General features: G+C 38.7%; 1 protein-coding gene across 1 annotated transcript in view; it reads right to left on the minus strand.

Moving 5' to 3' along the window:
* The window catches only part of COL19A1 (collagen type XIX alpha 1 chain), a 347142-nt gene that overhangs the window by 46103 nt on the left and 279286 nt on the right, over window positions 1-21753 (minus strand). The window contains exons 19-33 of the mRNA XM_004270129.2: window positions 19395-19430; window positions 18447-18482; window positions 18298-18351; window positions 17563-17616; window positions 12350-12403; window positions 11562-11651; window positions 10742-10786; window positions 10558-10635; window positions 8964-8999; window positions 8787-8840; window positions 8633-8686; window positions 7532-7573; window positions 3302-3406; window positions 3167-3220; window positions 2865-2918 (exon numbers count right to left, since the gene is read on the minus strand). Of these exons, the coding sequence (XP_004270177.1) occupies window positions 2865-2918; window positions 3167-3220; window positions 3302-3406; window positions 7532-7573; window positions 8633-8686; window positions 8787-8840; window positions 8964-8999; window positions 10558-10635; window positions 10742-10786; window positions 11562-11651; window positions 12350-12403; window positions 17563-17616; window positions 18298-18351; window positions 18447-18482; window positions 19395-19430 (846 nt within the window). The remainder of the gene's footprint in view (window positions 1-2864; window positions 2919-3166; window positions 3221-3301; window positions 3407-7531; window positions 7574-8632; window positions 8687-8786; window positions 8841-8963; window positions 9000-10557; window positions 10636-10741; window positions 10787-11561; window positions 11652-12349; window positions 12404-17562; window positions 17617-18297; window positions 18352-18446; window positions 18483-19394; window positions 19431-21753) is intronic.

Raw genomic sequence — 21753 nt, forward strand, 5'->3', positions numbered from 1 at the left:
AAGGCTCTCCTTGAAGGTGCCGAAATTCCTCATGTAACAAGAATCTTGAGTAAAATCTTATGTATACTTGTGTTAATGTGGACATATACTCTCTTCAAGATGGTATCATCCTCACCGGCAACGCTCAGTGTGTGTGTGCGTGTGTGTGTGCGCGCATGTGCATTTGTGGGCGGTACACATTGTCATGTTGTATTGACTCTTTTTATTCCCCCACCATTAACTTGTATATGGGGTTATAAGTGGAAAGGAAACAAATTTCCTTCTGGAATGGATCTCTAAATGTCTGGAGATTATAAATGCTATGCCACAAATTGCTTTATCTCAAAACACCCACATTTCCATAAAATTCTCTATGTACGTGTATAAGATATGTGTGTTCATATGTATTCTTTTTTTTTTTTTTTTGCTACTTTTAGTCTCAACGCTGAATCAGTCTAGAGATGCTGAGTGAGTCTTTAGGTAGTCTAGTTTATAAGCTTGGGACTCATTAACCTTTGATGACCACATTAAACTTTAAAGTAAACCTCAGTCCATAAATAAAAAGAAATCATTCTCAGCCATCTTTCTCTGAACAAGCTGAAATTCTGTAGTAAGGGTAAAAGTTACTATGGATGTATAAAGGGCAAGCAGGTAATTTTACAAGACAAGAAAGGTCATTAAAGAAGACAAATACCTATTAAAGAGTAGGACAGTCAATTTAGCATATTGTACCAAACTAAAATACAAATTAAAATTTACTGCATAGTCAAGGATCATTAGAGCTAAGTTCTTTCCCTATTCTGGTATTTTGATTTTGCAAGTCCTACCTCAGTTGCTACCAAGAATATTTATTTTTCCATTGCTACAACTTATGGCTGACAGTATTTTTCCTGTCCTATCTATCAATTATTATTCTAAAATATTGTAGAAAGACCTGTATTCCAAGCAAGAATTCCCTCTGACTATGAGAGGTAAGTCTGTGTTCTATCAGCATCTGCTAATTTGCTACCTTGCATTGTGAAACAACACCTGTAAAAACCGTTGAGGGTAATGTCACTTTCGTAAGTGCAATAAACCGAAAGGCAATTCCTCTCTTTAAGTTCCCAAATGGATTAAATCGACCATTGGATAATTATTAAATAATAATTGGGAATTCCTCAAAGAGACAGGGTGTCCTTCTGCATCTTTTCCACTATTTCCACTAAGGGTAGAACAGACATCTTAGATTTTGTATGATTAGATATTATATGCATATTAAAATAGTATAGTTTATTGGCCAGCTGGAAATACATATGTTCTTGGGCAAAGTTTCACTCACTTAAACAAATCAACAGATTAAAATTTAAGCGAGTATCTGAGTCCAAGTAGAAGACAAGATAATATTCAATATTTCCCACCTGCCTGAGAGGGACAAGCTGCCTTGCCCCGTTACCCCCCAGAGGCCCAACTGAGCTAGTATGTTACTTCAGGTTTATTCATACTATTCATGTGATGTGAAGAAACAGTGGAGAATCTCCTCCTGAACTAGCTGGAATTGTCTAAGTGTCTTGTGCAAAGTCTGTGTACGCTGTGTTAAAAACCCAGCAAGGTGTACTTAAGGAAAAGCACACTAAAATAGTGATTAAGGAGGGATTTCAGTTCACCAGGAGTGCTAAGGATTCTGAAGAATCAATAAAAGTTAACTTCTAATAAATTTAATTCAGAGTCACTTATGAAAAAGCCTGAATTCCAATTATTTCCTGATCTTTTTGTTATTACATTCTCAATTGCCTTTAAAGCCTACTTCTTGAGTCTAGGCAGTTAAAAGCTGTTAGACTATTAAAATCAGACACTGTGCTTGTACTTTAGTGCAACTTTCTGTGGAGCATGAAGACGCAAAAGCTCAACACCTCTTCCTTATTTAGAAAATAAAATGCCTTTACTGTTTTATTTACAGATGAAAAGAAATGTTGTATTTCTTTGCTCTTCAATTTTTAACTTGGACAAAAACCAAGCCAATCCTCACAGTTTTCTTGGATAGAATCCATGTTAATTAAAAACAATAACAACGATGATAATTTATAATGTGAAATATATAACTCCAACTCAAAAGAAAGATCTACTTTATATCATTTTGATTTTCTGCACTAACATCAAGGTTACTAGATGGCTTACGTACTTTCATTAAGAATTATTAGTATCAAAACTGTTTAAACTAACAAGAATTCATCATCCTAATTGGTTTTTCTAAGAGTTCATGTGAATTATGCAGGAAAGAATGCTATCCTGAGCATCAGTGTGGCTGAGAGTCAGAAAATTATGCCACCATCTCAAGAGCACATTTGACTTTGAACTTTAGTGGGAGGGTGGGCAGCTGATTTAAACCAGTCCAAGCAGACCCATTTGATAGTTTTGTTTTTTCTTCCTCCCAAGAGTTTGAAAGTTGAGCAGAGATACAAACAAACCAAGGTCAGTGAAACTGAGTCACGTTGCAGCAGCGGCCCAGGGAAGTTCTGCTGAGTTCTGGAGCTGCCCCTATCCCTAGGCTGGTTGCTAACTATCCCTTCAATTCTATGAGCTACTTTGGGATTCTTTTCAGTAAATCTCCTTTTCCTCTTTCTTCTTGCTTTTATCTTGAGAGAGCTGGAATTGTTACCTGCTATGAGAAAACAGAAACGTTGTAACTGATATGTTAACTTTGTGTTTGAATTCCCTTGTCTCAGAAACTGGATCACTGAATATAAGCATCAACGTATTATTTTAAATGTGTTAACACTTGGAAAAAACCTGTCTTTGTTTCTATTTGTTTAGCATCAAACATGAGATATGGAAAATTGATGTCCTTTTGTTGTGTCACATGGAAAGAATCAACAGTAGGGCTGCATGATCAGAGAAGAGCCTTTTACCTCATTGCCTTTCTCCCCACGTATCCCGGGGTAGCCTCGCTCTCCTTTGCTCCCCTAGAGACACAATACATTTAGTTAGTACACTCAGTCATTTTGTCATCTTTTGGGAAAATGAACATATCTCTTCTCAGGACACTTGGGGCATGTCATTTGGACAGAATCGGGGGAAAAAAATAAATGACATCTGCAAATGGCTTTTACACCACTTTTTCAAAATAGTTTTAGAAAAAGGACTGTATTTTAAAATGTATTTCTTTTTTTTACCCTGAATTAAAGGTTGCACAGAGGAGAGACTTCCTTACCTTTGGTCCCTCTCTGCCTGGGACTCCTGGAGGACCTCGTGGCCCTACATCGCCCTAGAGGACAGAGCAGTCACAGCTGAGAGAAGGCACCATGTGTCACCTCCAGGGTCCACCAACACTTAGCCCCCTTCTTACCTTCTGGGCTACAGAATCAAACTGTCCGGGCTCACCGGCACCTGCTTCTTCTCCTTTGTTGCTTTTCAGCCCAGGGACACTGGCTTGGCAGTTGCCACAGAAGTTCTAATGAAGACAGAGATAAGGTCACTGGAGATTCATTATTCATTGATTGGATTTGAACTTCTATTTGAACTTTTGTGAGAGTTGAGTGATAGCCATTAGTATGTCATTCTACTTTCAGAAACTTAATTTATTCAATTTGAAAGACTACTTTTGGGGAGGCAAAAACTATTTTAAAAGATAAACTCATAAGTCAAGAACACAGAGTTTCAGTTGCTTAGCAGCATGTTTAAAAAGAGAGGTGGCAATAAAGTTTGGAATAACCAGCAAGATTACAGAGCTCATAAAACCAATAGCATAAATCATAAGAAAGAAAGAAAGAAAGGAAGGAAGGAAGAAAGAAAGAAAGAAAGAAAGCTGTGAAGAAAGTATTTCTCCTTTTGAGAGCCCAATCAGTTGGAGAGCCCTAAACACAGCTTACTAACCTTTTATTTGTTAGGGGAAACACTCACGTGGGAAACAATTATTTGAGCGACTGGGACTTGACTTCTAAGTCAAATCCAAGTGCAGATAGGAAATATAAGTGGAATCACCTTTCCATCGCCTTCTCTGTAATCTTTAGCTGATCTGCAAAGGCTTCAATTTAGGTATCTGAGCTCACAAGATAAACTTCTTATCACATAAAGCCTACAGAGGCTTATTTTTAAATAAACTGTTATAAAAATATGATCAGGAAAGGCATAAAATAGGGACTACTGAGTGGGGGAGACAGCTTAAATCTAACAATTGACCAAAGGTAGGACAATCTAAGTCTCAATTCTTCCATCTTTTTAACCAAAGGGAAGAATCCTTAAACATGAAGAGGGAATGGAAGCTTGCCGTTGATGGGAAGCTGGCAAGAAAGCCCATGAAGTTCAATATTTTTGACCCAGTGTATATCAGCACAAGTTTGATTTCCAAACATATGCTCCATGGAAGACTAATTTTGTATGATATTGAAAAGGTTCTGAGGCAATTTGCCTAAGAAATGCTGGGTCAGAACAGTTCTCTTTGTGGTTGTCCTTCTTAGAGCTGGAATACATGAGAAGGAGTTGGAATGTGCAAAGTTTCCCAAACTAATTTTACCACTAGGATCATTCCACTGAGCTAATGTGCTGGTACAGGAGTTAAGAAACACGTACATAATTGTAGAACCACCCCTACTCAATCTGAAAAACTGTGAAGGTAGAGACGCTTGAGGACTTCAGAGAACCAAAAAGCTTTCCATATTTCAAAAAGTATAAAGAATGTCTACTGTATCTGTAGACATTATAACATGGCATATCCATATATAGTAACATTTTAGAATGGTTTATTCAACTGATTGCTTTTTTACTGAAGTATAGTTGATTCACAATGTTGTGTTAATTTCAGGTAAATGGCAAACTGATTCAGTTATACACACATATATATCTTTTATTCAGATTCTTTTCCCCTATAGGTTATTGCAAAATATTGAGCATAGTTCCCTGGGCTACAGTAGGTCTTTGTTGGTTATCTATTGCATACAGTAGTGTTCATATGTTAATCCCAAACTCCTAATTTATCCCTTAGCCCGTTTCCCCTTTGGTAACCATAAGTTTGTTTTCCATGTCTGTGGGTCTATTTCTACTTTGTATATAAGTAACATTTTAGGATGGATTATTCAATTGCTTTTTATTGAAGTATAGTTGATTTACAATGTTGTGGTAGTTTCATGATTGTTTTAATAAAACATAAAAAATGGAAATAATTACAAGTCAATAGGATTTTCTAGAGTCATTTCAAACTGACCTCATCTTCTTTAGGTTAGAGTTACTAGAATGGTAAATGAAGGAAAAGTGGATTTCATTAAGGTTCTTGAAAAAAAATCTTTTAAGATTTTTCTCACGGAGAGGATAAAGACGCAGTTATTAGCTAATACACAAGCTCGTTCAAAGAAGGACTGATACACAGATTAACCTGGAGGAAGGTCTTTGAAGGTATACATCATTCGGGCTGGGAAATATGTCAGTTCTTTTCAACACTTTATTCAAACACAGTTTTTGAAAACAGAAAGCAGGACGATCAAGTCCGCTAAAGACTTTAAGACAGAGTGGGACAGTTAATGTACTGGGTGACAGGATTAGGATTAAAATTCCCATATGCTTTCGGGAACTACATGCTTCTCTTCTACTGAATACAGCTAGCTGGGACTCAGTCAGGGGTCCTGCCCACCTCTTGCCAACTGGCTCCCCTGAGACTCAAAACCTCCATGAGGTGATGCTGGGTCTGGACCCCGGCAAGGGCATTTATTAAGGGGATGCTGCCCTGGTGAAACTGTTGACTACTTCCATGTCTAAGGCCATCAGAGCCCTGGTTCTCTTCCCTGTCAGAGCCTGTTTGCAGTCTTTTTGTCTGTAGTGGGAGCTGCCACAGCCTATCAGGATAGTCAATAATTTTTTTTGATCCTTAAAGAGCCCTAACTGTTCCGCAATGATATAACTCCTACAATCCTGTCATTTCCAACATCACTGCCCTCGTAGAGAACATGAGACTGATTGTCTGAGGACCTGCACTCCTGTGTTAATGTCACACTTACTGGCTGTGTGACTCTGAGCAAGGTACTTAACTCCTCAGAATTTAGGTCTCTCATGTACAGAATGGGAAACTCCACAGCCTGAACTCATAGGATTCTTGCGCAGGTTAAGTGAGATGATATAAGTAAAGCAGTGTGTTGCCTGGCATGTAATCATAACTCAATAAACATAAGATCCTCCTGAAGCCCCCATAAATACTATTTTTTTAAAAAAATAGGATTTGCTCTTTTTTTTCCTTAATTAATTAATTAATTAATTTATTTAGGGCTGTGTTGGGTCTTTGTTTCTGTGCGAGGGCTTTCTCTAGTTGTGGCGAGCGGGGGCCACTCTTTATCGCAGTGCGCGGGCCTCTCACTATCGCGGCCTCTCTTGTTGCGGAGCACAGGCTCCAGACGCACAGACTCAGTAGTTGTGGCTCACGGGCCTAGTTGCTCTGCGGCATGTGGGATCTTCCCAGACCAGGGCTCAAACCCATGTCCCCCGCAATAGCAGGCAGATTCTCAACCACTGCGCCACCAGGGAAGCCCCTATTTTCTGACTTATGAGAAAATGTTAGCTTTTGAAAGTCTTAAACCCCCCCCTCCATATATTTATATTTATATCTACATTTACATTTATATTCATATATATTCTCAAAACCTTTATCACCTGACAAATATATTTACTAGAATTCTAGTCTTGTGAATTCAATTCAACAAATATTCCTGCCTGCCTACTATTGAGTAAGTCGTTGCAGGAACCATTGGGTTAAAAGCTGGGAATATAAAATAGATCACATATACACACACATAGCTCGTGTGTGTGTGTACAAATATACTGTCCATTCATACATTGACAGATACGACACATGAGGTCTGAGTGGAATATAAAGGGACAGACTTTCATTTGGGTTCAGTCTTAGCATTCCACAAAGAAACATGCAAATACACAACCTCCAGGTGTCCTATTATCAACCTCCCCCCATCTGTTTTACAAATAAAATAGAGGAAAGTATTAGAGAAAAAAAACGGTAGCAAGATTAATTCCCTGTAAGGTGGATAATAGGTAGAGATCATTTTTATTTAACAGAGTCACAGGTGTTAGGGCAATTGTCAGCTATGGGATTTTGTAACTCACGTTGTAAAATCCCATGACATAAAATTGCAAGCTAGCTGTTTATTGAGCAGCATTGCTTTCCATCCTGGACTGGCCAGGGCAGATACCGTGAGGAGGACTGGGTTTCACAGTGATGAGCCTGGGTGGGTAAACACCATTAAGAGAAAGCTATTGCTGTAGAGAGAAAACATCTACTCAAGGGTGCTAATGACACCATTCCTCTCCTGCAGCTCATCTCAGAACTACCACCTCCTCCCCTGCCCCCCTGTTCCTCCACACCCAAAATGAGAGGCTGGTAGAGAAGAGAGTGGGGAATTAGTATAAGTGGCACTAGTCATATACAGATACGTGTTCCTTTTTCTATCTGAAAGATGTTCTGCCATTAAGAAACTGAATTTTAATTCAGGCTAAGCAATTAACTCAAATTCTTGTAAAGATTTCCTTTCTGATTTTTCCCGGAAGTTAACACATAATTTCTTACATAGCCACAGAGTACCTTGAACAAGGCCCCAATGTCTCCCAAGAGAGGAAGTGCAATCTGTGGATAAGGAGAAAAAAAACCCCCAATGCATGTAATTATACATATACAGGCACACAATACAATACAAACATAATGAATGTAGATGTTTTCCCTCAAAACACCAGGCCAGCTGAGATTTGTCACCATGGTGACAAATGGTAGGGCTTAGAAGAGCCTCACCATCAGGATGGTTGGCCAACATGATGTTTCCTATCCAGAAACAGACACAGGACTCGGGCAGTGCTTTGGCCTCATGTCTTAAAGCGTCCTTTCAGAGAGACACCATAAACCCCAGTAATGCTTTAAAGGTTCCCAGTCAATACACATACACACATGACTCACTCAGCGAGGGAGTTAAAGGCCAAGATACGCCTCTGCATGTAACTTATAACAGCACATGAGGCTCAAATGGTGTAGGAGGACTTGTGAGACTCAGAACCGAGAGGCCAGATTTGGGTTTTATTATACAACATTCTTAATACAATGTCATATACCATATGGCTTCTTAAATTATAACTGCCAATTTGGAGGCTATTTAAAGGGATTTCACTGTCACTCAAAGCAAGGTTTAACCTAAAATAAAACTTTGGAACACCCATTTAGTGCCTAAACCTGTTCTGAAAAGCCTACTCAAGCCAGTTTTGTAATTGAACCATTTCAGCATTCTTAAAGCCACCAAATCAATAGATATGTACCATATTGTGGGAAACTTACCCGCAGACTTTCATTTAGAAAAATGAAGTTCATTTCGTTACTAGCATTAGAAAGAACAGAATCCGTGGCTATGTATTTTAACTCAATTTTCCATGGGATTGAGACATTATACACCAAGGTTCAGCTTGGGGCAAAAAATTGCACAGCTGAATTATACCCTCGGGAAATAAGTATTCGTCACACACACAAAAATGCTGATGTAGCTTGAATTTTTTTCCCCTCTACAAAGAAGTGGGGATAAACAAAATCACTAAGCAGTCACTGAACATTCTAATTAGTCCGGACAGCAAAACTTGCTTGGTAGGCTGTTAGGCTGCTGCGTGCATTAAAGATACATAAATCAGACACAGTGTGTCAACATACCGGGTCACCTGGGGGGCCTGGCAGACCTGGCTTTCCATCCCTCCCAGGAGCTCCCTGAAAACAGAAGCAGCATGTTCAAATCTTTGCACCTCGGCACAGGTTCAGATCAAAGCAGGTGTGGGGGAGAGGGGAAGTAGGTAAAAACTGTCCTTACATCATTCCCTGGGGTCCCTGGAGCTCCTGGCAACCCAGGGAGACCTCGAGGACCCTGGCAAAGGGGGAAAATAGTTACTTATAAGGATAGTCTTTTAGTAATTGCCCCCATCCCCCCCCCCCCCCCCAATCAGCAAGATGGATTTGCTGTGCCAGATAACTTGGTTAAGTAGCTTACCTGAATCCCTGGCTCTCCAGCTGGGCCTTGGGAGCCCTGAATAGAAGGAGATTCAGTGATCAGAATTCTGCTGGGAATGTCCATAGATTACCCAAGTGGGATAAAGGGCCAAGTACTGTAATTTACATAGTGGACAACAGGGCTTGCCACCCTGCACACTCTGAAAACTCTCTGCAAAGCTGGCCAAGAGTTCTGGGTGGCAGGTGAACACCTGACCAGATGCAGTGCTGGAAGCACCACCGTAACTGTGTTCAGACGCCTGGGCCGCCCCTGAGCCTGCCATCGGTCCCTGCCCACTCACGGGCGCACAAACAACACGCCCAAGTTCTGTCTGCTAGACACTGGCCGGCCACAGGGTAACCGGCTTGGGGCTTCCTCTCCTTCCTGCTTTTTACTGGGAGTCATTTCTCTGAAGAAATTGCCAGAACCAGTGTTCAGTGACGGGAACTGGAAACAAAACTTCAGTTATTCTTTTCTATGTTAGAAAACTGGAATTTGGGGTAACTGAAATGAGGCTGGGAGATTATCAGTGAACCTAATGATGACAGATCCATCCCTATCTCATGACCATGGACCCCTGGATGAGGAACTGACTGATCACCTGGGTGAGTAAAGAGCTGGGGTCTCGGCACCTGGCTTCACTACCTGCTCATTGCCTTTTCCCTTCTTTTAAATAAATATTCCTATTGTCAAAGCTACCTTTTGCTTCCTTTCTATTTATACCGTGTGCTTAAGTTATTTTTGGTTTGTTGGGTTATTTTTTGCTTCAACCTCCTTCACTCCCCTAATAATTTCCTGACCTACTTTTTTACTTTGTTTAATCTCCCATCTGCAGTGGTCTTTATATTCTCACCCTGGAAAATCAAACCCCAGCCACACACAATATAACCATTCACTATTTACATCTTCTTTTACCTCTCACGATAATTTCATTTCAAGGCCAATCCCCAAATTAATGTCTTTGGGATAACCATCTATTTCACTTTTCTTGTCCCAAAATCTTTTATCTTTTTTCATAGTAAATAAAAAGTTTTATCTCTTACTGCTATTTAGTCCACAAGTATGCATACAATGGTCATTATTATCATTATTACCCTTATAGCTAAAACACGTCAAAAAACTTTCTATTATGTGTCTTAACTATCAAAAACTATCTCTATTCTCTCTTCTCTAAGATATTACATAGACATTTTTGATATCATCTCATTTATAGGCACTCCATTCACTTTAAAAGTAACTTTTCATTTTATTCTAATTAAAAACAAACAGTAATATATAATATCCTAATATTGGGCATTCTCATAATCTTACACTCATTTGTACTTTTAAATATATAGAATGGAGGAATAAAGTGTTAAATAACTTCTTCTAATTCAAAATCAGTGTACGTGTGATTAGCATCTGTAAGTCAATAAACAGTGGGTACCTTCTGTGCTTAGGACCACAAAGCCCATTAATACTTGCTCTCTGACTAGCACTTTTTGTATCTCCTCTGACCATTTCACTCTTTTCTCCATATTCAAATTTGTTGCTGGATTTTATTTCACAACATTGGGTCAACAGGGTTTCAAAAACTTGATTGAATTTCACTTACAGTTCGGCCAGGAATTCCTATCCCTGGGGGGCCTATGTCACCTGGGGAGCCGTGGATACCTGGCAGTCCTCTTTCTCCCTGTGCAATTAGATGCTTCTGTTAGTGTGAGGCTCAAGGGACATGGATTTTCCAGTTATATTTGGTTAATTATTAATTCTTTAAAAATTATGTAAGATATTTTTACCTTTGGCCCTCGCGGACCAGGTGCTCCAGGATTTCCATCTAATCCCTAAAAGAAAAAGAAGAGAAAAGGAAGTGAATACATTTCTTTTCCTAAAAAGGTTAATTACATCTTAGAAGTCATAACTCAAAAATATTTCATTGCTCTTCATCTTTTTTGAATAAACCTTTTCTGTAAAATAGTAAGGAAGAGGGAACACAAATTTCACTAGGCTGCAGATTTTGTATAGTTACTTTAAAATATAAGATGTTTTCATCTTTAAAATGAGGCATCTGATATTGAGAATTATTTATTACTATTCATATAAAAGGTCAAAGGGGATGAGAAAAAAAGGCAGATGAAACAGCCATATGGGTTGGATTTTCCAGCTATCCAGTTTTCTATGTCCTGGGATTAGCCCAGGCCACAAGGACATTTTTTAAAGATGACCACCTATGGCTAGATATGCAGAGCCTCTAGAAGGGAAATTTCAGGCAGTTCTTCTGTTTTAAGATATTGTCCAAGGAAGGTTCATGGTTTAAAACTAGCAAACCTTACTAGGCTTCATAGATCCCTAAATAGTCCCTGCAGAAGCTTCAGGGGCACCTGTGAATCTCCCAAAATTGTATGAAAAATGGTGCATGTGTGTGCATTTTCTTCAGATGAGAGCCCTTTGCTTGCATCAAATTTCCAAAAAGATTAGACCTCTGATCTAAAGAATAAGATGAATACTTCTTTTTCTGCAGACCTAAACATTCCTATGCCTGTGATCTGAAACTGGGAACACACAAACAGTAATTAATCAACTTTCAAAGGAAATGTTAGTAAAAGGATTTGTACTTACTGGTTCCCCTGGCAGGCTTTTTCCTGGAGGACCAGCCTCACCTTTTGGACCTGGAAGTCCAGGAGGGCCTATAATCCCACCTGGGTCTCCCTGAGGAAACAAGGTAAGATTCTCACTTCATCACTCAGGTTCATGGTGGGACATGTAGAGGCAGCAGTTTCCATAGTATTAAGATGTCACCACAGCCAGTCACACTGCATTCTCTCATCCATTCACTCACTCATTCCACTATATGTACTGAGTGTCCAATCCACGCGGACACTGTTCTGTTATCTTAAGTGCACCTAGATCTTGCGGTGAGCTATGTTACAGTAGGTTTACAGTATCATGAAATGTATGTACGTGTATAAATAGATACGCAAAAAATATAAAAATCTATTCATATAGTCCTTTAGATGACCTTTATGTTTTCTTTAAGTTATTTCCAAGTAATGGTTCAGTACTAAAATACTATTTCCAAGTAGACATCAAGAAACAGGTACTGAGAGATTGAGACTTCTTAGGTCTATACCTGAGTTGTTAGCTGAGCCTGAAACAGGTTTTTTGAGTCCTGAGATCTTCAACTCTAAGGCAGTTCACTTTGTCACATTGCATTTTCAGTGCCAGAACCCGGGCTGCCACAGTGTCCAGGGATGACGCTCATGCCATAGTTTATGCGAACATCTATCTCCTGCACAATCCCAGCTGCCCTGGCCTGTCCTTTCACTCCCTCAGTGTCCTTATGACCCTCTGTCTCTTCCTCCTACCCAGCTACTTAATATACAAAGTGAGTGAAACGGAAGCTATACCTTTTCTCCCTTAATGCCTTGTTTTCCTGGGATACCGTGTTCTCCTGGCAATCCCTAGAAAATTCAGAATAAAAGGGAGAGAGCAATTAGAAAATCTCTTATTGTAATAACATTTCTGTCTGTGAGTCTTTGTCAGGAGAACAGAATTTTAACATGCAAACTACCTGGGAACGTGATTTTGGTCTGCTGGAGAGAGAAAAACCTTAATGAAAATATGTGGCTTGTTGTTTCAAGTGAGGTAACCTGAATGTAATGAGAAAGAAACTAAATAAGGGAGACCTGAACGAAATGCCCCATCCGTATTACTGCCAAAAGGCATGGAAGAACGGCTCATGGTGGCATCACACTATGACTCAGAAAGACAATGGGGTAAGTAGAAAATATGCTTTTACTATGATTTGGCAAGAAAGGCTCTTTTATTTTATTCTCTATTTTAGCTCTAGCCACTATCACTTAACGTCATTTCTTGGGCATCTTGTGGCTCCACCTGTGCCACCAGCATTATGTTTCTTTTGTAAGATCTCTCCATTAGGTACACCTTCAATGGTTCACTAAATGGCTTGGGGGGTGCAACAAAAAGATTTGCTTCATGAAGTGAATGTTCAAAGTACCAAGTGACCAAACGTGCTGAAAGATGAACCCCTGTAGTCTCAGTCAGGGAGCACGGAGAACAGAGCAAGATGTCATGGGGCTGCTCCCGAGGTGATGGGAAAAGGAGAGATTCTAACAGTTGCATGGAGGGTACTCAAATCATGGCCAGATAGAGATCAGTGTTAAGAAGTGATGGTCAAGCATTTTTCTCATTTTGCTCAAGTGAGGATTGATAGTGAGGTTTTGGCTCCCAAGATGTCAGAAGGCTAGGGAGATTGTCCAAGGGACACAAAGCTGACATGGGGGAATGGATAGGAAAGTGCATTTATTCAATCAAAAAACAGAAGAATACACATTCTTTTCAAGTGCACATGGAATGTTCTCCAGGATAAATCACATGCTAGGCCACAAAACAAGTCTCAACAAATATAAGAGAACAGAAATTATATCAAGCATTTTTTCCAACCAAAATAGTATGAAACTAGAAATCAATTACAGGAAATAAAATGGGATAAACACAAAATTGTGGAGACTAAACAACATGTTACTAAAAAGCCAATGTGTAAATGAAGAAATCAAGAGGAAATCAGAAAACACCTCAAGACAAATGAAAATGGAAACACAACTTTCCAAAATCTATGGGATACAGCAAAAGCAGTTCTAAGTTTATGGTCGTATAGGCCTAACTCAACAAACAAGAAAAAATCTCAAATAAACAACCTAACCTCCCATGTAAAGGAATTAGAAAAAGAAGAAAAAACAAAACTGAAAGTCTGAAGAAGGAAGGAAATGACAAAGATCAGAGAAGAAATATTAAATAAAATAAAGACTCCCAAACCCCCAAACAATAGATAAGATCAATGAAACAAAGAGCTATGTTTTTTGAAAAGATAAACATAATTGATAAGCCTTTAGTGAGAGCTCATCAAAAAAAAAGAGAGAGGACACACATAAACCAAATAAGAAATGAAAGAGGAAAAATGACAACCATTACCACAGAGATGAAAAAAATCATAAAAGAATACTAGTTATATGCCAAAAAATTGGACAACATAGAAGAAGTGGACAAATTTCTAGAAACATAAAACCTTCCAACACTGAATTAGAAAGTAATAGACAATCTGAACAGGCTGGTCACTAGTAGTGAAATTGAATTTGCAATTAAAAAAAACCCTACAGCAAGCAAAAGTCCAGGACTGGAGAGCTTCACAGGTGAATTCTACCGAACATATAGTGAAGAGCTAATGCCTTCCCTCCTCAAACTATTCCAAAAAGTTGAAGAGGAGGGAACACTGCCAAATTCATTCTATAGGACCACCATTACTCTGATACCAAAACCAGACAAAGACATTACAAAAAAAGAAAATTACAGGCCAATATCTCTGATGAATATAGATGCAAAAATCCTCAACAAAATGTTAGCAAACTGAATTCAAGAATTTATAAAAGGGATCATACACCATAATCAAGTGGTATTTATTCCAGGGATGTAAGGATGGTTCAATATCTGCCAATCAATCTATGTGATGCACCACATTTACAAAAGGAAGGGTAAAAATTATGATAATCTCAAAACATGCAGAAAAAGCAATTCACAAACTTAAACATCCACTCATGATAAATGCTCATCCAAGTTGGTACTGAGGGAACATATCTCAACATCACAAACACCATTTATGACAAACTCAAAGCTAACATCATACTCAGTGGTAAAAAGCTGAAAGCCTTTCCTCTAAAATAAGGAAGAAAACGTGTATGCCCACTCTCACCAGTTCTATTTAACATAGTATTGGAAGTCCTAGCCACAGCAACCAGACAAGAGAAAGAAATAAAAGGCATCCAAATTGGAAGGAAAGCAGTAAAACTGTCACTATATGCAGATGCCATGATACTATATATAGAAAGCTGTAAAGTCTCCACCAAAAAACTATTAGATGTAATAAATGAATTCAGTAAAGTTGCAGGATATGAGATTAATATACAGAAATCTGTTGCTTTTCTATACACTAATAATGAAACTATCCAAAAGAGAAAGCAAGAAAATAATCCCATATAAAATTGAATGAAAAAGAATAAAATACCTAGGAATAAACTTAACCAATGAGGCGAAAAATCTATAGTCTAAAAACTATAAAACACTGATGAAGGAAATTGAAGAAGATATAAAGAAATGGAAAGACCCTGTGTTCATAGATTGAAAGGATTAATACTGTTAAAATGTCATTACAACCCAAAGCAATCTACAGATTTAATGCATTGTCCAATGCATTTTTCACAGAACTAGGATAAATAATCCTAAAATTTATATGGGACCACAAAAGACATCACATTGCCAAAGCAATCTTGAGAAAGAAGAACAAAACTGGAGATATGACACACTCGGACTTCAGAGTATATTACAAAGCTACAGTAATCAAAACAGTATGGTACTGGCACAAAAACAGACACATAGCTCAATGGAACCACAGATAGCTCAGAAATAAACCAATTATTGGTCAATTAACCTACGGCAAAGAAAGCAAGAATATACAGTGGAGAAAAGACAATCTCTTCAATAAGTGGTGCTGGGAAAACTAGACAGCTACATGTTAAACAATAAGTTAGAACATTTTCTCACACCATATACAAAAATAAACTCAAACTGAATTAAAGACCTAAATGTAAGACCTGAAACCATAAAACTCCTAAAAGAAAAAATAGGCAGAACACTCTTTGACATAAATTGTAGCAATATATTTGGATCTGTTTTCTAAGGCAAAGGGAACAAAAGCAAAAATAAATAAATGCAGCCTAACTAAACTTAAAAGCTTTTGCACAGCAAGGGAAACCATTGACAAAATGAAAAGACAATCTACTGAATAGGAGGAAATATTTGCAAATGATATGACTGTTAAAGAATTAATATCAAAAACATATAAACAGCTCATAAAACTCAATATTAAGAAAAACAAACAACCTGATTTAAGAAATGGGCAGAAGACCTGAATAGACATTTTTCCAAAGAAGACATACAGATGGCCAACAAGCACATGAAAAGATGCTCAACATCGTTAATCATCAGGGAAATGCAAATCGAAACCACAATGAGGTATCACCTCACACCTGTCGGAATGGCTACCATCAAAAATTCTACAAATAACAAGTGTTGGAAAGGATGTGGCAAAAAAGGAACCCTAGTGCACTATTGGTGGGAATGTAAATCGGTGCAGCCACTAGAGAAATCATTGTGGAAGTTCCTCAAAAAACGAAAAATAGAGTTACTTAGTGATCCAGCAATCCCATGCCTGGTTATATATTCAAAGGAAATGAAAACAGTAATTCAAAAAGATACACGCACCCCAATGTTCTTAGCATTATTTATAGTTGCCAAGATAAGGAAGCAACCTAAGTGTCCATCAATAGATGAATGGATAAAGAAGATGTCATATACATGCACAATGGAATGCTACTCAGCCATAAGAAAGAATGAAATTCTGCCATTTGCAACAGTGTGGCTGGACCTAGAGGGTACTGTGCTTTATGAAATATGTCAGATGGAGAAAGACAAATATTGTATGTTATCACGTATATGTGGAATCTAAAAAATAAAACAAATGATTGAACATAACAATATATAACAGACACACAGATATAGAGAACAATCTAGTGGTTACCAGTGGGGGAAAGGGAAGGGGGGAGGAGATAGGGGTAAGGGAATTAAGAAGTGCAAACTACTGTGTATAGAATAAATAAGCAAGTAGGATACATTGTACAACACAGGAAAAATAGCCATTATTTTGTAATAACTTTAAATGGTATATAATCTATAAAAGTATTGAATTACCATAATGTACACCTGAAACTAATATAATATTGTAAATCAACTACTTCAATTAAAAAAAAGTACATTTAAACAGTGTGAGGGTGTGTGTGTGTGTGTGTGTGTGTGTGTGTGTGTGTGTGTGTGTGTGTGTGAGCTGAGTAAAGCTAGGTTTAATGCAACTGGAGGACCTTTCTCCAATTGCATTATATAAATATTTTCAGCCAAAAGACTTGCCCTTTTTGGAGAATGTTGCAAGAAGACAACAACAGAAGCTTTGGAAGTATCTTACTTGGATGGAGAATTGAACCAAAAGCCATTTATAATGATGTATAATGGAAATGCTAACTTGGGTTTCAAAGACTGATTTGTTAGGCTAATATTCAAAAGGACCTCGTATGACTATATGAAGATACTAATGTTCTCAACAGCCCCTGACATTAGGTGTGCTCAGTTTTATTGGTAGAGATGACCCATGCCTTTGGAAAATGTAGTATAACTCAGTCACATGAACAGATGTTGATGTTCTTTAAAACATGCTTTAGGGGGCTTCCCTGGTGGTGCAGTGGTTGAGAGTCTGCCTGCCAATGCAGGGGACGTGGGTTCGTGCCCCAGTCCGGGAAGATCCCACATGCCGCGGAGCAGCTGGGCCCGTGAGCCATGGCCGCTGAGCCTGCGCATCCGGAGCCTGTGCTCCACAACGGGAGAGACCACAACAGTGAGAGGCCCGCGTATCGCAAAACAAACAAACAAACAAACAAAACATGCTTTAGTCTCAATTTAATTTCCAAATATCAAAGACACATGCATCTACTATACATACAGTATCTCCTGGTGGTCCTCTGGGTCCCATAGGGCCTGCGGGTCCTTGTTGACCCTAAATAGAAGGTGATATGTACTTTAATTTGATAAAAATTAGATGGTACCTGAATATATGTAAAACATGGTGTGACCTTTATCTATAGAAAGATCGACTTTCCACCATCCAGCCTCCTCTATATAACACTGAAACGTGCTTTGGGCCTACAAAGATAGTTTCAAGATGTTGTCATTTAAATGAGTCTGTTCTCACCAGTAGGTGAGGCCTGGATAACTTGCCTTGCCCACTGGTGGGGGCATATCACACGAATCTCTCCAGCACCTCCCAACAGCTGGTCTTTGGGTCGCTCCTGTAGAGTCCTGCATGGGCAACTCAGACACTTCTGGGCTGCATCATTTTGGCTTAGGGAATTGAATCCTGAATCCTGTTCTCTTTGAGAATATAGCTCAGGGTCATAGATGTGGCTCACACTGTTTGCTCTTAAAGCTTTTAGGATGCTATTGTGAATATGGTCTGAAAAGAGCTTAAAAATCCCATTGTGATCCATAAGGCACAGTTACCATGTATGTAATAAATGCGGCCAATGTGGGGATCGGGGAGATCACCATGGAAACATGATAAAGTCTCTGAGAACATCTGTGATGAAAATGAGTGGTCCATCAGAGTTCCTTGTTTTACACAGAAATGGCTATAACTTCAAAATAATATCCTCATTCGTCTCAGTTATTTCTTATATACCTCTAGTCCTGAGCTTCCTAGTACACCAGGGGGGCTAGGATCTCCAGGCTCGCCCTAAACATATGGTGGGAAGGAAAGTGAAATGGTTATTTTAATGTTTCACAATCTCATTACATCGGAGATGCAAGAGAAGGGTGTCAGGGGATTACCTTTATTCCCTGTGATCCTCTTATTCCAGGTTCTCCCTGTAAATGAAAGAAGGACCATATGTGTAATGTTTAAATATGGATGGAGAAGAGCATCTCTAATGCTGCAATTCATCTACTTCCCCACTAGCTGACATACAATAAAGGGGAAAATTATGGAAGACATGGTGAAGTCAAGGAGGGTTCATTCTAAAATATGATTTAAAATAATTATTGCTAATACATAAACAATAATTTCCTATTTTTCTTTCTTCTCTGTAACAGTTTTTTTCCCCAATGTCACTTTTGACACTTTAACCATCATGGTCCATTAGCGGTCACTGAGTTCCCTACTTAGCTGACATTGTTATAATTTGCTGCCAGTTCATCTTGTATCTCAAGAGAACTAAAACTGCAGATGAGGGTGGAAAAGAAAGAGTAAAGTTTAAGTTGATATGTCATGGAGGTTCTACTTTCAGGTGTATGTATTTAATGGAACAAAAAAACACACAAAAATTAAGGTTACACAAAAGAGGACAACATTGGCTATAATGAGTTTGCTTTTCTTATTTTCCATGACTTACTATTGATCCTTTCTTGTTTGAGAAATCCAATTTGTATCATTAACAAAATTTTTGAAAAAAATCTGTATCTTACATATTAATTTTGTATTTTAAATATCCTTAGTGTATACCTTTCATCACGTTCATGTCCAGTCACAAATAGGAATGGGTTAAAGAAAATATACACTACCCAAAGCCAATGTGGAAGTGTCATCACATGATAACACTTAACAAGGTTTAAAATTTCTCATTTATCAAAATAAAAGAGTCAAAATTCACAGAGGAAAAAGTAAAATGCTCAGGGAGCTGACCTTATCAAATGTATTAGACTCCAAAGTAAACATACTAGAAATCAGAGAGAAAGAAAATGAAGTAGAAAACCCAAGACAGTGATAAAACATCTACTTACTCTATCTCCCTTTTCACCTTTTGTAAAGGGTTCACCCTAGGAAAATGGGTGGAAAACAGAATCATTTATAAACACTTTTAGGAATAATCTCTCCAAACCTAGATGTGGGTAAATCCTGCAGGCCAAACTCAGACTCCATTGCAAACATGCAGTGATCCAGAATGTCACATTGTCTGCCTATGCAGCTTAGAAGGACCATACGAAAATGAATTTAAAAACCGTTTCATATTTCCAAATGAACAGTAAGTTAATCATTTCAATGTTATTTTGAGACTCCTGAGTGGTTGACAAATTACAATGCGGTCCAAGGCCACAGCTTCCTCTTGCATGGTTCAGATAGAAGATGGTCTCTCACACACACACACACACACACACACACACACACACACACACATCCAATCAGAGGCAGAATGAATGTGAAGATGCCAGAGTGATCAGTGGAAGGACATTCATTTGAATTTTTCCAGTTACTTCAGTTGGTGCTTAAAAATACAGAGTTTAAATTAGTGTTTAAAAATGCAAAATCATTATTTTAAAAATACTTTACTAATTTTCATTTTTCTTTTAATGAAAATGGCTTGAAGCAGTTAATTACTGGGTGAGTAACAGTACAAGTCTGTAGAACTGATACTAGTTCTTGTTGGGTCTAGGTATGAAGGTTCTGGGGAGAGTCAGAAGCTTTGAAGGAATGCCCCTTATTAAGTAACACTGCCCCTGTTGTCACTGTGTTACTAACACCACAACCCACCCTTAACACACACACACACACACACACACACACACGGGGAGGCTTCCCCTTATTAACTTCTGTTCTTGAAGGTATGTATCATGATGTCATTTAACCTTCACTACAGGGCTGTGAGGGAGATATTGTCCCATTTCAGGAATGAGGAAAGAGACTCAGAAAGTTTCTGAGTAACTGAGTTACTTCCCCTAAAACAGCATTCGTCCACTGTATGTTCCCTTGTCTATCTTGTCAATAAACTCTGTGAAGGTAGAGATATAATTCATCTTGACTATCATAGCAACTCTGGGGTACACTATTGGTGTTGAACAAAAGTTTATTAAATTAGGGAATTTAAAGTTTTACAGATATAACAATAGTAGCTGACATGTATTGAATAAAACACTTATACCTGTTTTAATCACTTTCTATACACTTACACAATTACCCTCTTGTGTCAACAGGCTGGGTACGATGAGTACACTCATTTACAGAGGGGGAATCTGAGGCCCAGAGAAATTAAGCCATTTCCTCAAGGTCACAGAATCAGTAAGAGGTCACTGATGATTTAAACCCAGGCAGCCTGACTTCAATCCCAGGCTTTGCTTGCTCAGTCTGTTTGATTTGATTTGAAATGTAATCGATTTATTATTTGAATGGAGTGAATTGACCATAAGATGGATACCACACATTTTTAGTAACTTAGTAATTTTCTTTTGCATCTGAAAGTCAAGGGCAAGTGTGAGAACCACTATGGTAGGTACTGCTGCTCTCAAAGGTCCTCTTAGGGGCTCGACCTTCAGGTCACGATCGGGAGGGGTGCGGTTACTGAACAAGCCTCGTGTCCCGTGACCTGGACACTGTGGGTCCCCATCTTCTCCCTGACGTTTCCAAGCTCCCTGCAGTTATGTGAGGCCAGGCAGCTAGTTCTGACCGTGAAATGTGTGCAGAAGTGATGCATGCCGCTTGAAGGAGCCCATTCATCATCCTCCAGTCCTGCTTCCCTGGCAGTGGTGGCTGAGAAGCTTGCACCTAGCAGATGGCGTAGCTCCTGGGTGTCAATCAGCCTGGTGACTGGTCACTGAGGGTCGTGTACAGCAGGACACCCACTCCTCCCGGCCACGCTGGGCAGGCAGCACGAGCAAGAGAAAACCTTTCTTGGGTTAAAACCATAGATATTTCAGGGCTAATTTGTTACTAGGCATAACCTACCTACTCTGACTAATATGACCCATATCTATCCAACATCATTACATCTCTTATTATTGGATAATTTCTATATATTAGGTTAGGGCTTTATATTTTTGCTTTTCAGTCTTAATTCTAAAAATCAATTTGAGTTTTAAGATAGGAGACGAAGTTAATTAGATGTGAGCAATGGGCAACATTGCTTTTGTAACTGCTTGTTTCTGATTATAGCACATTGCTTATCTAGAACCTCTGTCAAGCCACACTGACTAAAGTTAACTGCTTGTAAAAGAAAAAAGAACCAAAATCAGGAGCCTGGTTATCTAGAGACCTGATATTTCGTCCTAGTTCCAATGGCTACCATCTGGGACAAGTCTTCTACATTTTAGAACCTCTTTTTCCTTATCTATAAAATCCTGGGGTTCAACCAGACGATATTTCAGCTCT

This window comes from Orcinus orca, chromosome 12 (genome assembly GCF_937001465.1).
Source record: "Orcinus orca chromosome 12, mOrcOrc1.1, whole genome shotgun sequence".
Taxonomy (NCBI): domain Eukaryota; kingdom Metazoa; phylum Chordata; class Mammalia; order Artiodactyla; family Delphinidae; genus Orcinus; species Orcinus orca.